Source organism: Bombina bombina, chromosome 4, assembly GCF_027579735.1.
Source record: "Bombina bombina isolate aBomBom1 chromosome 4, aBomBom1.pri, whole genome shotgun sequence".
Lineage (NCBI taxonomy): Eukaryota > Metazoa > Chordata > Amphibia > Anura > Bombinatoridae > Bombina > Bombina bombina.
The window spans coordinates 425,207,330-425,224,189 of NC_069502.1; the positions used below are offsets into that span (position 1 = coordinate 425,207,330).

At 36.4% G+C, this 16,860-nt stretch overlaps 1 protein-coding gene across 1 annotated transcript in view; it reads left to right on the forward strand.

The window, feature by feature from the left end:
• CLDN1 (claudin 1) overlaps positions 1-16,510 on the forward strand; it is a 29,011-nt gene extending 12,501 nt beyond the window's left edge. The window contains exons 2-4 of the mRNA XM_053710242.1: positions 6,592-6,756; positions 7,500-7,578; positions 12,725-16,510. Of these exons, the coding sequence (XP_053566217.1) occupies positions 6,592-6,756; positions 7,500-7,578; positions 12,725-12,887 (407 nt within the window). The 3' untranslated portion in view covers positions 12,888-16,510. The remainder of the gene's footprint in view (positions 1-6,591; positions 6,757-7,499; positions 7,579-12,724) is intronic.
• Positions 16,511-16,860: the final 350 nt, after the last annotated feature.

Sequence of the window (16,860 nt, forward strand, 5' to 3'; positions counted from 1 at the left end):
TTGTAATCGCATTAACCTATTCCCCAAAGAAGTCAAAAAAACAAAAAAGTGTGTGTGGGGTGGGGGGAACTAACACCCTATTCGGGTGAAATCCCAATTGCATATTCTCAAAAGCGCTCATTTACAACTGTCGATAATTGGCCAAAGCAACAAATACCAGGAAAATGAATCCCCCCATATTTTTCAAGGGTTGTATTCCTGAACTGCTCTTGATTTGCTAAATCTTGTTGATTGAGATAACTCTTCTGTCTATAAGAGTTAAATTATTTTAAAGCATTTATTTTGCAGTGCAGTTCTTGTTGGTATATACTTTGAGTTTAATGTTTCTTTAAAGGAAATCATTCTGTTACACTTTTGCTTCATTATGAAGTCAGAGTTGTACATCAGTAGACTTCTCTCTGCACCAAACATCAATACTGGGTAAGCCAGAAACACTTAAAATCAGACCTCAGAACTGTTACAGCAGCAGAGGTCTCTCCTACATTGCAAAACTTAGACCTACGTGTAACTTTAAATTTCAAGCCCTAAATCATTGTCACAATTCATTATTTGAAAACACCAAAACAATCGATCAGAGCAGAAACACTAGAGATTCCCTACACTGCATCTTACTGCCACAGTCAATTGATCCTTCATATGTTTTTTAATTACCATTTCAAGGTTATTTTTACTTAAAGCAAAGAAGAAAACTCAGATTTAAGGGAAGGGAACAAAGCTTAATCAGATTGGGTGAAAAGCAAATTCTGTAACCTAAGGCCTAGATTTGGAGTTCGGCGGTAGCCGTCAAAACCAGCGTTAGAGGCTCCTAACGCTGGTTTTGGCCGCCCGCTGGTATTTGGAGTCAGTGATTAAAGGGTCTAACGCTCACTTTTCAGCCGCGACTTTTCCATACCGCAGATCCCCCTACGCCATTTGCGTAGCCTATATTTTCAATGGGATCTTTCTAACGCCGGTATTTAGAGTCGTTTCTGAAGTGAGCGTTAGAGCTCTAACGACAAAATTCCAGCCGCCTGAAAATAGCAGGAGTTAAGAGCTTTCTGGCTAACGCCGATTTATAAAGCTCTTAACTACTGTACTCTAAAGTACACTAACACCCATAAACTACCTATGTACCCCTAAACCGAGGCCCCCCCACATCGCCGACACTCGATTAAAATTTTTAACCCCTAATCTGCCGACCGCCACCTACGTTATATTTATGTACCCCTAATCTGCTGCCCCCTAACCCCGCCGACCCCTGTATTATATTTATTAACCCCTAACCTGCCCCCCCACAACATCGCCGCCAGCTACTTAAATAATTAACCCCTAATCTTCCGACCGCAAAGCGCCGCCACCTACGTTATCCCTATGTACCCCTAATCTGCTACCCCTAACACCGCCGACCCCTATATTATATTTATTAACCCCTAATCTGCCCCCCACAACGTCGCCGACACCTGCCTACACTTATTAACTCCTAATCTGCCGAGCGGACCTGAGCGCTACTATAATAAAGTTATTAACCCCTAATCCGCCTCACTAACCCTATCATAAATAGTATTAACCCCTAATCTGCCCCTCCCTAACATCGCCGACACCTACCTTCAATTATTAACCCCTAATCTTCCGATCGGAGCTCACCGCTATTCTAATAAATGGATTAACCCCTAAAGCTAAGTCTAACCCTAACACTAACACCCCCCCTAAATTAAATATAATTTACATCTAACGAAATAAATTAACTCTTATTAAATAAATGATTCCTATTTAAAGCTAAATACTTACCTGTAAAATAAATCCTAATATAGCTACAATATAAATTATAATTATATTATAGCTATTTTAGGATTAATATTTATTTTACAGGCAACTTTGTAATTATTTTAACCAGGTACAATAGCTATTAAATAGTTAAGAACTATTTAATAGTTACCTAGTTAAAATAATAACAAATTTACCTGTAAAATAAATCCTAACCAAAGATATAATTAAACCTAACACTACCCTATCAATAAAATAATTAAATAAACTACCTACAATTACCTACAATTAACCTAACACTACACTATCAATAAATTAATTAAACACAATTCCTACAAATAAATACAATTAAATAAACTAGCTAAAGTACAAAAATAAAAAATAACTAAGTTACAGAAAATAAAAAAATATTTACAAACATAAGAAAAATATTACAACAATTTTAAACTAATTACACCTACTCTAAGCCCCCTAATAAAATAACAAAGCCCCCCAAAATAAAAAATTCCCTACCCTATTCTAAATTAAAAAAGTTACAAGCTCTTTTACCTTACCAGCCCTGAACAGGGCCCTTTGCGGGGCATGCCCCAAGAAGTTCAGCTCTTTTGACTGTAAAAAAAAACATACAATACCCCCCCCAACATTACAACCCACCACCCATCCTACCTTGTCTTCACCATCCAGGTATCACCGATCCGTCCTGGCTCCAAGATCTTCATCCAACCCAAGCGGGGGTTGGCGATCCATAATCCGGTGCTGAAGAGGTCCAGAAGAGGCTCCAAAGTCTTCCTCCTATCCGGCAAGAAGAGGACATCCGGACCGGCAAACATCTTCTCCAAGCGGCATCTTCGATCTTCTTCCATCCGGAGTGAAGCGGCAGGATCCTGAAGACCTCCAGCGCGGAACATCCATCCGGACCGACGACTGAACGACGAATGACTGTTCCTTTAAGGGACGTCATCCAAGATGGCGTCCCTCGAATTCCGATTGGCTGATAGGATTCTATCAGCCAATCGGAATTAAGGTAGGAATTTTCTGATTGGCTGATGGAATCAGCCAATCAGAATCTAGTTCAATCCGATTGGCCGATCCAATCAGCCAATCAGATTGAGCTCGCATTCTATTGGCTGATCGGAACAGATTAGGGGTTAATAAATATAATATAGGGGTCGGCGATGTTAGGGCAGCAGATTAGGGGTACATAGGGATAACGTAGGTTGCGGCGGTGTACGGAGCGGCAGATTAGGGGTTTAAAAAAATATGCAGGGGTCAGCGATAGCGGGGGCGGCAGATTAGGGGTTAATAAGTGTAAGGTTAGGGGTGTTTAGACTCGGGGTACATGTTAGAGTGTTAGGTGCAGACGTAGGAAGTGTTTCCCCATAGGAAACAATGGGGCTGCGTTAGGAGCTGAACACTGCTTTTTTGTAGGTGTTAGGTTTTTTTTCAGCTCAAACTGCCCCATTGTTTCCTATGGGGGAATCGTGCACGAGCACGTTTTTGAGGCCGGCCGCGTCCGTAAGCAACTCTGGTATCGAGAGTTGCATTTGCGGTAAAAAATGCTCTACGCTCCTTTTTTGGAGCCTAACGCAGCATTTGTTTGAACTCTCGATACCAGAGTTAATTTTATGGTGCGGCCAGAAAAAAGCCCGCGGAGCGTTAACAGCCCTTTTACCGCCAAACTCCAAATCTAGGCCTAAGTATTTTACAAATGTATTATTATCACTATTATCTTAATTTGTAATTTGCCAACAAATTCTGCAGTGCTGTACAGGAGTTACGGTAAAGTAAAAACAAGACAAGATAGGCCTGATGGAATAAACATATTTCAGTGCTATTCTCCCTAGTTTGTTTGAACGGACATGAAACCCAATTTTTTTTCTTTTATGATTCAGAGGGAGCATACAATGTTTTCTTCTGTAATCAAATTTACTTTATTCTTGGTATCTTTGTTGAAAAACAGATAGGTAAGATCAGGAGTGTGCACGTGTCAGGAGCACGGACATTAAGTGCTCCAGACACATACACTTACCTACCTAAGTATGCTTTTTTCAACAAAAAATACCATGAGAAAAATACAATTGAATGCTATAACTCAATCATAAAAGAAAAATGTTGGGTTTCTTATCTAAGTGAAATACTTTACATTGTATAAACTAACTACATACTGCATAGTGATTTCCAAAAGCAGTGGACAAAATAATTTACAGCTAGCCTAATCTATTGCAGTTTAGGTGATATTCAAGTAATGTTATATGCATCAGGTCTGCATACAAAGATAATATTCTAAAAGCATTCAACAATTGTTTTTTTGTTATTAAAATTTGCCTAATTTGCTTTTGCCAATTGGGGCAGATTTAAATTAACTCCTGCAGATATCAAACAATCACTTTGCAGAATGTAGGTGGGTAAGGGTTCTACATTACATGGAATGTTCACTGAGGCAAGTGGAAAATATTTTATTTACATTTCAATTAAAGGAAGAGCAGGAAAAATATTAAAGTGCACTTTTATATGAGTATGAAGTAAATTATTAAATTAAAGTCTAATGGAATTGTTTCACTTTTATGAGTTTAACATCATTTTAAATATGTGTCTAAGAGGCTTGTGCTGGGTTTTAAGTGATTGTTCAAAAAAAAAAAAAACACATTAAATAAGATGAAAGATTCCCTTTAAATCGATGCAGCTTCAGAAAGATGTCAAGTAGTTTAGATTTCAGAAGTAGAAAGGGCTGTGCCAAGAAAGGTCTGAGGAATGCAAGCACACACAAAATGTGAGCTGTATGAGGAGGAGTAATAATGACTGAATGTTGTTAACTGGTCCTGGAGAGTTTTCTATTACAGCTTTTCTCTATGATAAGTAATTGACACTTAAAAAATATATTTAAAAACATACTAGGGGTTGTGTTCAGGTAGAATGTGTTATTTCTATGAAATCACTTTACACCATGTATACTCTTCTTTCTCCCACCAGAAATCTATAAAACCCATATGTAATGATTTTATAAGAAAGAATTTTGTCTCAGAGTATAGTGAATGAATTTCTAGTGAAAACAGGATTTCTAGTTCAAACCTGCTTACATTTTAAGCATGTTGCTACTTTACAAAGGGAAGACTTGCCCAAATATTTAAAAAAGTTATTACTTCATCCCTTAACATCGAATGTGCAAAAACATAACACAACCAAAACCAAAAATAATAGTGCAAATGCCTAAAAATGTATATGACATTTTAAAAGGGATTTGTTTCCCCTTTATCTTAAACTTGTAAAATAAATGTAACAATAACAAAATTTATCTGAAGGTTTAAACAGTGTCAAATGTATATCCTTTACACAAGTCTTTATTGTATTGCTCATGCTTCCTTAAAGGGACATAAAAGTGCAAAAGGAAAAGGTTAATAAAGGATACCAAGAAAATGAAGTCAATTTATTATAGTGAGTAAAAAGAAAATTGCATGCTCTGTTTGATCCATGAAGGCTTAATTTTTACTTTTTTATGTACCTTTAAAGAGACACTGAACCCAAATTGTTTCTATTGTGATTCAGATAGAGCATGCAATTTTAAGCAACTTTCTAATTTACTCATATTATCACATTCTTTTCATTCTCTTGGTATCTTTATTTGAAATGCAAGAATGTAAGTTTAGATGCCAGCCCATTTTTTGGTGATCACACTGTGTTGTTCTTGCTGATTGGTGGGTAAATTCACCTACCAATAAAAAAGTGTTTTCCATGGTCTGAACAAAAAAAATAGCTTAGATGCCTTCCTTTTTAAATAAAGAAAGCAAGAGAACAAAGAAAAATTGATAATAGGTGTACATTAGAAAGTTGTTTAAAATTGCATGCTCTATCCGAATCACGAAAGAAAAAAATTGGGTTCAGTGTCCCTTTAACCAATAGAAGTCACTAATGCATTGTAGACCTGTCTGGCTAAGGGGTAAATAAATATATCCTTATCTTTTCCCAGCTAGATTTTTCTAAATTACTGTAAGGGCATTTGTTTGTGAAGGTTTCTAATTACAGATCAGTAAACGTAAAAGAAATGCTGTCTGCAAACCAAAATGTTATATTCAATAAACCACTAAATAACCCCTTCATGCTGTTAGGACGCTTGGTTTTAATGCCGTTAGGACGGCATGGAACATCCTACTATATATAGCGCCCTGCAGCTTCCCCCTTTTATATAGGCAAGGATCGGCCTGGGGGCGTGCCTAGCAGCTTGAAATCACCCAATCACATCAATGTTCACTTAATTAAATTTTTAAAAATAGTGTTTACATTGGAACATTGTTCCGATATGAACACTATTATTCAGCCATGAAGGGGTTAAAGGAGAAATTGAAAGAATCATATAGTCTACATCAGCATGTAATTCCTCTGTTGGCAGGACCAGGAGGCTTGGGGCTCAGATTGGGCAATCAAAGCACCAAAAGTCTGCGCAAGCCAAGAGCATAGTTGAGAGGGGTGATAACACAGAAACTGAGTAGTTTGCGGATGTGGATGGGTATTTTGGAGTGGCATTACAATGTTTTTGGGGGTCTAGGTCGGTCCCAGGTTTCTTTAACAGAAACCAAGATGTAAACAGGGTAATCAAGGATGCAGGAAGAACAAAACCCCCAACCTATTGCAGTCCTGGATGAAGGATTATCAGTAACTTGTATCTCATGCCAGTTGACATATCTAGAGTTATATGAGTACAATATTAGCAATATATCAGATAATTAAATATGTTTTAACTTGTTTATACTATGTGACATATAATAAATAATACTTTTGTTTAAATTCACTAAGCCAGAAAATAGATGTAAAATATATTAAGGCCGAAAACAAACCTCTTCTGTGTTTTTACAGGCACAATGCAGTCAACACGAGCCCTCATGATCTGTGGGATCCTTATAGGCTTCTTTGCTGTGTGCATTGCAGCTGTGGGGATGAAATGCCTGACCTGCCTTCAAGATGATGAAGTTAAAAAGGCGAAGGTTGGAATTGCAGGTGGCGCTCTCTTCGTGATTGCTGGTAAATTATCTATAGTCTTCATTGTGTATCATTCATCACATAGAGTCTGGATAATTTAACGTAGCTCAAAATAAATATACTTTCAATTTAGTGATAGGCAGCCAGTCTAAGGTAAAACTAGCTCATAGAACTCTCTGTGTCCATGTACAACATAGCACTACAACATAACTATCTCTCCATTATTACTGGACTGCTCTATACTATCCCAACTAAACAAACACATGTCATTGGTGGCTGATTTCCAATAAGACAAGGTACGCCGCTGCCTAGAAGCTGGTAAAGTGAAAAAAAAAATGTATACAATGTTTTTACATTTAAATACCATCCAGATTCTCTCTTTTGGAATTTTCCCTCCTCTACTTCCTACTTATTTTTTATGCATATAGAAAAAAACAGAATGTGTTTGAAAATAATGTGCAAAACAGAATATAGAAAGAAATAATCTAAGCAAATAAACCCTCAGAAACAACCCTATTGAAAACAGAATTTTCATTATTGTGTTTGATTATCAGTCATTGAAATCTTTAAAAAAAAATATATATATATATATATACAAACACACACTGTATGTCTGTTTTTATTTTACCTTTCTATGACAATGTAAGAAAAAGCATGCAAACGAGCATTGAATGGTTCCTAGAACCATGACATTTATATGCACTGTATGTGTTGCATTATTATTATTTTTAGAGCAATCACTAGATCTGCTGTTCTTGTTTTGATTGTAAGGATTCTTTTGTTAGGTCTCTGTGTCCTGATAGCAACAGCATGGTTTGGAAATAGAATTGCAAGAGATTTCTACAACGTTCTATCACCCGCCAAGTAAGTTCAACTGTATTCTAGTAAAAAAAATCATGTTTTTCAATGTTTCCATCTTTAAACATCATCTTCAATGCTATTAGAGCATTTCTTCCTCTAATAGAAATGGTTGGATATTTACCAACTATAAAATTGTGTTAGGTGAACCAGTAATAAAAGTAAAATTAGTTGTATTTTTATTCACCCTGTAATCTGTATTAATATGCCTTTAGATCCATCTTAATCTATACATGGTATTCACAATATAATTTATATGCAACATACACATACCTAAATACAAACACATTTTAACATACCATGTGTGGAATATTCCAATTAGAGGAAATTAATGAATATGTGCCTTGTTTTGTTCATTAGACCTAAAGGATGTGGTGTTTTGCTTTGGCTATTGACATTTTGTGTTATGTTTAAGCCTACCTGGTTGGTTAATGTGGCTATCTATGTGGGTGGTATCCAATGATTAAAGGGACATAAAACCCCCAAAAAAATATTTAATGATTTAGGTAGAACATACAGTTTTAAACAACTTTCCAATTTACTTCTATTTGCTTCATTCTCTTGATATCATTTGTTGAAGGCACAGCAATGGTGACTGGTTTCTAACTGAACACATGGGTGAGCCAATGACATTCGGTATATATAAATGCAGCCACCAATCAGCAGCTAGAACCTAGGTTCTTTGTTGCGTCTAAACTTTCCTAGAGAAACCTTTTAACAAAGTATAACAAGAGAAGGAAGCAAATTAAACAATAGAAGTAAATTGTAAAGTTGTTTAAAAATTGTATGCTCTTTCTGAATCATGAAAGAAAAAATGTGGGTTTCATGTCCCTTTAAGGGAGCCAATTGTCAAACTGCACAAGCACTGTTTTTACAGCCTAACATCTATCTATACATCAGCTGGGCATCAAGGCAAACAGAAGACATGTTTGCATAGATGCCCAGCTGATGTATAGTCAGATGTATAGAGAGATAGACAGACAGACAGATATCCAACTGTTCATAAAGCCCAGGACCATGTGGCACATATACATCCAAATAGTTCCTAAATATAACAAATAGCATACTATAGTCTATGTTTAGAGTAAGAGTTTGTAAAATATTTTCTTAGCAGAACTTTATAAACATATACGCCTAGATTCCAAGTTTTGCGTTAGAGGCTGTGCGGTGCTAACGAGCAGTTTATGCTCACCGCTCACTTACAGACAGCGCTGGTATTACGGGTTTTTACAAACCCGACGTTAGCCGCAAAAAAGTGAGTGTAGAGCAAAATTATGCTACACATCTCACCTCAATACCAGCGCTGCTTACATTAGCAGTGAGCTGGAAAAACGTGCTCGTGCACGATTTACCCATAGGAATCAATGGGGGAGAGCCGGCTGAAAAAACCTAACACCTGCAAAAAAGCAGCGTAAAGCTCCTAACTCAGCCCCATTGATTCCTATGGGAAAAATACATTTATGTCTACATCTAATACCCTAACATGAACCCCGAGTCTAAACACCCCTAACCTTACACTTATTAAACCCTAATCTGCCGCCCCCAATATCGCCGATACCTGCATTATATTATTAACCCCTAATCTTCCGCTCCGGACACCGCCGCCACCTACATTATACTTATGAACCCCTAATCTGCCTCCCCCAACGTCGTCGCCACTATAATAAAGTTATTAACCCCTAAACCTAAGTCTAACCCTAACCCTAACACCCCCTAACTTAAATATAATTTAAATAAATCTAAATAAAATTACTACAATTAACTAAATAATTCCTATTTAAAACTAAATAATTACCTATAAAATAAACCATAAGCTAGCTACAATATAACTAATAGTTACATTGCAGCTAGCTTAGGGTTTATTTTTATTTTACAGGCAACTTTGTATTTATTTTAACTAGGTAGAATAGTTATTAAATAGTTATTAACTATTTAATAACTACCTAGTTAAAATAAAGACAAATTTACCTGTAAAATAAAACCTAACCTAAGTTACAATTACACCTAACACTACAATTAAATTAATTACTTAAATTAAATACAATTAATTACAATTAAATAAAATTATCTAAAGTACAAAAAACCCCCCACTAAATGACAGAAAATAATAAAGAAATTAAAAGATTTTTAAACTAATTACACCTAATCTAATACCCCTAACAAAATAAAAAAGCCCCCCCAAAATAAAAAATACCCCTTACCTACACTAAATTACAAATAGCCCTTAAAAGGGCCTTTTGCGGGGCATTGCCACAAAGTAATCAGCTCTTTTACCTGAAAACAAAAATGACAATCCCCCCCAACATTAAAACCCACCACCCACACAACCAACCCTACTCTAAAACCCACCCAATCCCCCCTTAAAAAAACCTAACACTAACCCCTTGAAGATCACCTTACCGTGAGAAGTCTTCACCCAACCGGTCCGAAGTCCTCAACGAATCCGGCAGAAGTGGTCCTCCAGACGGCAGAAGTCTTCATCCAGATGGCATCTTCTATCTTCATCCATCCGGCGCGGAGCGGGTCCATCTTCAAGACATGCAATCAGCCAATAGGATTAAACTGGCATTCTATTGACTGATTGGAACAGCCAATAGAATGCCAGCTCAATCCTATTGGCTGATTGGATCAGCCAATAGGATTGAACTTCAATCCTATTGGCTGATTGCATCAGCAAATAGGATTTTTTCTACCTTAATTCCGATTGGCTGATAGAATTCTATCAGCCAATCAGAATTGAAGGGAAGCCATCTTGGATGACGTCACTTAAAGGAATCTTCATTCAGTCATCAGCCATGGAAAGAAGAGGATGCTCCGTGTCGGATGTCTTGAAGATGGACCCGCTCCGTGCCGGATGGATGAAGATAGAAGATGCCATCTGGATTGCGGGGTATTGCCACAAAGTAATCAGCTCTTTTACCTGAAAACAAAAATGACAATCCCCCCAACATTAAAACCCACCACCCACACAACCAACCCTACTCTAAAACCCACCCAATCCCCCCTTAAAAAAACCTAACGATTCCGGCAGAAGTGGTCCTCCAGACGGCAGAAGTCTTCATCCAGATGGCATCTTCTATCTTCATCCATCCGGCGCGGAGCGGGGTCCATCTTCAAGACATGCAATCAGCCAATAGGATTAAACTGGCATTCTATTGACTGATTGGAATAGCCAATAGAATGCCAGCTCAATCCTATTGTCTGATTGCATCAGCCAATAGGATTTTTTCTACCTTAATTCCGATTGGCTGATAGAATTATTTCAACCAATCAGAACTGAAGGGACGCCATCTTGGATGACGTCATTTAAAGGAACCTTCATTCAGTCGTCGGCCGTGGAAAGAAGAGGATGCTCTGCGTCGGATGTCTTGAAGATGGACCCGCTCCGCGCCGGATGGATGAAGATAGAAGATGCCATCTGGATGAAGACTTCTGCCCGTCTGGAGGACCACTTCTGCCCGGTTGGATGAAGATTTCTCCCGGCTTCATTGAGGACTTCGGCACAGTTGGGTGAAGATGTCTCCTGGTAGGGTGATCTTCAGGGGGGTGGTTTTTTTAAGGGGGTATTGGGTGGGTTTTAGAGTAGGGTTGGTTGTGTGGGTGGTGGGTTTTAATGTGGGGGGGAATTGTAATTTTTTTTCAGGTAAAAGAGCTGAATACTTTGGGGCAATGCCCTGCAAAAGGCCCTATTTGTAATTTAGTGTAGGGTAGAGCTTTTTTTTTATTTTGGGGGGGCTTTTTTTATTTTGTTAGGGGATTAGATTAGGTGTAATTAGTTTAAAAATCTTGTAATTTCTTTATTATTTTCTGTAATTTAGTGTTTGTTTTTGTAATTTAGATAATTTTATTTAATTGTATTTAATTTAGGTAATTAATTTAATTGTAGTGTAGTGTTAGGTGTAATTGTAACTTAGGTTAGGTTTTATTTTACAGGTAAATTTGTCTTTATTTTAACTAGGTAGTTATTAAATAGTTAATAACTATTTAATAACTATTGTACCTAGTTAAAATAAATACAAAGTTGCCTGTAAAATAAAAATAAACCCTAAGATAGCTACAATGTAACTATTAGTTATAATGTAGCTATCTTAGGGTTTATTTTATAGGTATTTAGTTTTAAATAGGAATAATTTAGTTAATTGTAGTAATTTTATTTAAATTATATTAAGTTAAGGGGTGCTAGGGTAAGGGTTAGACTTAGGTTTAGGGGTTAATAACTTTATTATAGTGGCGGTGACGTTGGTGGCGGAAGATTAGGGGTTAATAAATGTAGGTAGGTGGTGGCGATGTTAGGGCCGGCAGATTAGGGGTTAATAATATTTAAATAGTGTTTGTGATGCGGGAGTGCGGTGGTTTAGGGGTTAATATATTTATTATAGTGGCAGCGATGTCCGGTTTGGCATATTAGGGGTTAAAATATTTCTTTTAGTGTTTGCGATGTGGGGGGGGGGCCTCAGTTTAGGGGTTAATAGGTTGTTTATAGGTGTTAGTGTACTTTTTAGCACTTTAGTTAAGAGTTTTATGCTACGGCGTTGTAGTGTAAAACTCTTAACTACTGACTTTAAAATGCGGTACCAGGCTTGACAGGAGAGGGTGTACCGCTCACTTTTACGAAGACTCGTAATACCGGCGCTATACAAGTGCCATTGAAAATATAGGATACGCAATTGACTTAAGTGGATTTGCGGTATTTTCGAGTCTGGCCAAAAAAGTGAGCGGTACACCTGTACCTTCAAGACTAGTAATACCAGCGGGCGTTAAAAAGCTACGTTAGGACCTCTTAACGCTGCTTTTTAAGGCTAACGCACAACTCATAATCTAGGCCATAGAAAGCAAATAAAATGTATTAAAACCTTAAAATTGCTTCTACTGGGTGTAACATTTCTAGATACTGCAGTCGGTCTGTTTGTCTTTCCTAAAATATTAAAACTGTCTTTTAAACAAAGAAAGAAAGAAAGAATTTTACGCGAGCTAATTTTAAAGCAATACATTGTAAAGAAGGGTCAAGATTATATCATTTATAACAGATCACTAAAACTTGACTACTCCTCTTAAATCTAAATAGCCTTTATGCCAATATACCTGCCAATTAAAAGCATTTTCATCTAAAGATTCTTCTAAATCCACTAATGATTATCTTTGATCCCTTAAGGTACGAATTTGGACCAGCTCTATTCATTGGATGGGCTGCAGCTGCTCTGGCCATTCTGGGTGGTGCCTTGTTGTGCTGCTCGTGCCCCAGAAAAGAGACCTCCTACCCTCCATCAAGAGGCTACAACAAGAACGCACCTCCATCAGGAAAAGACTACGTGTAATAAAAGTGATGCTGAATATTATCAATAAAATTCAGACCCAATAAGCTTATTTCACACTGCCATAGTGATCCATTTACCCTCCGACATTAATTGATTAATTATGAGAAATGCACATAGCATAGTCCAGCACAACCTACCTTCCTTCCCACACAGATGTCCCATTTAACAACAAGGGAAACAGAGTTGCAACCAATGTAAGAATTAACTATTGGCAAAATGTGTATAAGCAGTGAATACTGATAGTCTCTCTACTGTAAATAGTAATACTAATGTATCTTATGGTCATTCTCCACAACAACTTACTAATATTCACAAATCATCTGATTAAAACTTAAAGGGATATTCCAGCCAAAATTGAAAACCACATGGGTGCATTTTGGTATTGAAACAAAGCAATTTTGTAATATACATGCATTAGAAAAAAAGCTTCTAATAAAAGCTATTTCAAAAGTGTGTTTAAGTATGCTCTATGCACCAGCATTTTAAACATAACACTTGCTCTGAGAGCCTAAGGTGCTTGTACCATCTTGTAATGACTGGATTTGTTAATTGCTGACATGATACAAGCCCCACTGATGATCTGATCAGCTGCATTAATTAAAATGTGGCTGCATTGATACTATCTAGCTTCACATGCACGTGCAGAGAAAAATGTTACCACTAAAACAGTGATAATTCTTACTAGAAGCATTTTTGCCAATACATGAATATTGCAAATATGTTTCTATTCAAAGATGTAATAAATATATGTGCATTTATATTTTGACTGGAATGTCCCTTTAACAAAGGACATTACCTAACAAACATTGTGCAACAATTATTAGAATCCTGAACACCATTGTGTCATAAATACTGCTTACAAATAAAGATTTAGAATATCTGGGGAATGGGTTTATTTGCATTTCCCATTATCACTGCATGGATCATATTTATTAGGGAAGATAAATGTAATGCACATCAGCGAGCAGGCTCTGTATAATAACACAGAGACTTGTTAGAATTTCTCTTTGGAGAGAAAACCTCCAGTTTAGTAAATATAACTACAGAGCAGTTATTTAGCAAATGTTCAAACATAAGCTGTTACACTAAAAAATAGGTAAAGAATGAACAGAACAAATCTTCTGTAGACTGCTGTTTTAATACAGTTAATAAATAGTGTTTATTGTATGGAATAAATTGATATTTGCATGCACCAAAATAAAATGGGCATCATTTACTAAGAAAGGTATCTTGTCAGTGGTTTATGCAGTATTTGTATTACATGGCTGCAGTGCACTGCAACCCTCTCTGGCAGTAAACTTTTAACCTTTACAAAATCTATTGTTTTAGGTGTTAAAAAACAGGATAATTCTTAAAAAAAAACAATATTACCAATTTAAAGGAAAATAGTGTGTCCAAAAGGTACCCACGTCCATACAAATGTGGAGTAATGTGTGATATTAAAATATAGATATATGTGAGAGATAGTCATGAGCTTTGGACACTTTGGTATTAAATGCCAGCAGCATCATGAAAATACCAATCAATGCACAAGGTGCATGAAGGGACAAAAGTGAGCGCATGGTACTTATTTCCTTATCTTTTTAGTATTTATTTACAGAAATTACATTATCACCCTGGGAAATGTCTCCCTAAGGGTGATTGGGGACTCTCTGCCCAATGTGCCCAGAGAGATACACTGTGAAAAGCACAATTAGGCAAAAAGACGCTGCTTCCAGGTGGTGATTTTCCAAATAACAAGCAGCTGAGTCATTGATCCTAGTTGAAAGCTTCTCAATCTGTAAAATGCTTATTGACGTATCATCAAGGTGGTTCTAAAGCATAAAATTTGTAGCACAAAAGATGACCACAAAGCTAAATATTAAAGGTGCAGGGGGAACTAAACTTGTGAGATCCTCCTTAACCCTTTAATACTCACTCATCTGCCTAGTGTGCACTACCCCTAGAGCGGAGACACCACTGACTCAGTGGGCCATGTGAGCGTGAGCACTTGCCATATATAAAATTTGCCTTTAATTTGCAGTATTTACAAACTGCATTTTGGTTGCTTACTAATAATTATTTGATTTTCATTCAAACATACTATATTGCTCTATAACTGATTACACTTAGATAAGGCAGGTGTTGTGATAAAGATGTCAAGCTTTTGGTGCTGCGTACATGGCTGAAATGCTTGTGATAGGACAGCAATTGAGTTGATCTTGAAGCTAGGTAGACTGGGATAACTGTCACACAGCACACTTAACTATCAATATGTTTTTTCTTAATTTTAATGAAATGTAAAACATAGATTTTATGGTAAACAGAACACATGTCCCTGGTTAGTAGAATACATTAACCATCATTAGCCTGTTTTGCCATGTATTACACAAGTATTGGATGTCGTACAGTCACTAATGCTGGAAGGCTCACCTATATATATATATATATATATATATATATATATACACATATATATTTCACGAAAGAAGACGCAGGGGTCTATTTATCAAGCTCCGAAAGGAGCTTGATGCCCCGTGTTTTTGGCGAACTAGAAACACAAGTTATCAAGCCACGGTCTAAAGACCTCTGCTCCATAACCTGTCCACCTGCTCTGAGGTGGCGGACAGAAATCAACCCGATTGAATACAATTGGGTTGATTGACACCCCCTGCTATCAGCCGATTGGCCGCGAATCTGCAGGGGGCAGTATTGCACCAGCAGTTCACAAGAACTGCTGGTGCAATGATAAATGCCGACAGCATATGCTGTTTATCGATGTACGGCGGAAATGGTTTGCTATAGCAGATCATGTCCGTTCGCACAATGATAAATGGACCCCTTAGTGTTTCTTCAAAAACACTGTTACTTTATTTTGTGGTGGGGCTGAAATGTTGGATGTAACTCACCACAAAATAAAGTAGCAGTGAGTACAACTTACTTGTTTGGAGTGCCTAATCCACTTGGAAAAAGTACACACACACACATATATATATATATATATATATATATATATATATATATATATATATATATATACTGTCCTTTCAGAAAATTAATACTTTCTGAACTTTTCTAACCTCTGTCTTGAAAAAATGAATATTTGCCCTTGTGGGGTTTTTTTTTTTTCTAAAGAAGATGCTTCGGTCCTTACAAATGTTATAAACAATAATACTGAATTTCATGGAGCATAGGTTAACAATGAAAACAAAATTCTATATATAGAACCATGTAAAAACTAAGTAGTACAAATACCTAGACATTTATAAGTTAGTCAGTTAAATAGTTATCATTTAAATGATCATATCCCAGATATTCTAGTAATAGTATTTTGTATGTATTGTTTCTTATTTTATATAGATAAAAGTAATCCTATTTTTGTCTTCCCTTAGGACAATGTAAAATGATAGGGTTTAGTATCATTTTTGTATGAATCTAGTTTGCCTGGATTTAATGTAATGCATTGTTAGTTTTGTAAACACAGAAATAAATAGCTTTTTTTCCAGGTTGAAATGAAACTAAAGGAGGATAATTTGTAAACATAGCTTTAATACAATGTATCTTGTCTTTCTGTATTGAATAACTTTTTATGGATTTGTTTTATAGAGTTAATCTTTTTACAATAAATGAGATTTTTACAATAATGAGTTACATTGCTTGTTTCTGAAAACATAAACATGTTTATATTCACCAAATTCACTCCTATATTGCTACAGTGGAATGTGTCTTTATAATGCTTTACTAATCTAAATGATGATTTAAAGATTATGCTAAAGAGCTGACATATTACAACTAGTTGCCTTGGAAACGTGATTCTGTGTTCTAACCCCTATACTTGCTTTTGGAAAATATGGACATAGCCTAAAGAAAGTCAATTCTGTTCAGATTTTTTTCCAATAACATTTTGTTCAGAAATAATTGTAGCTTCAAGAAATTTCTGTAGCTTAAAGAAATGACATATTTGAGTCCAAAATAATGTTGTCTTCAAATTTAA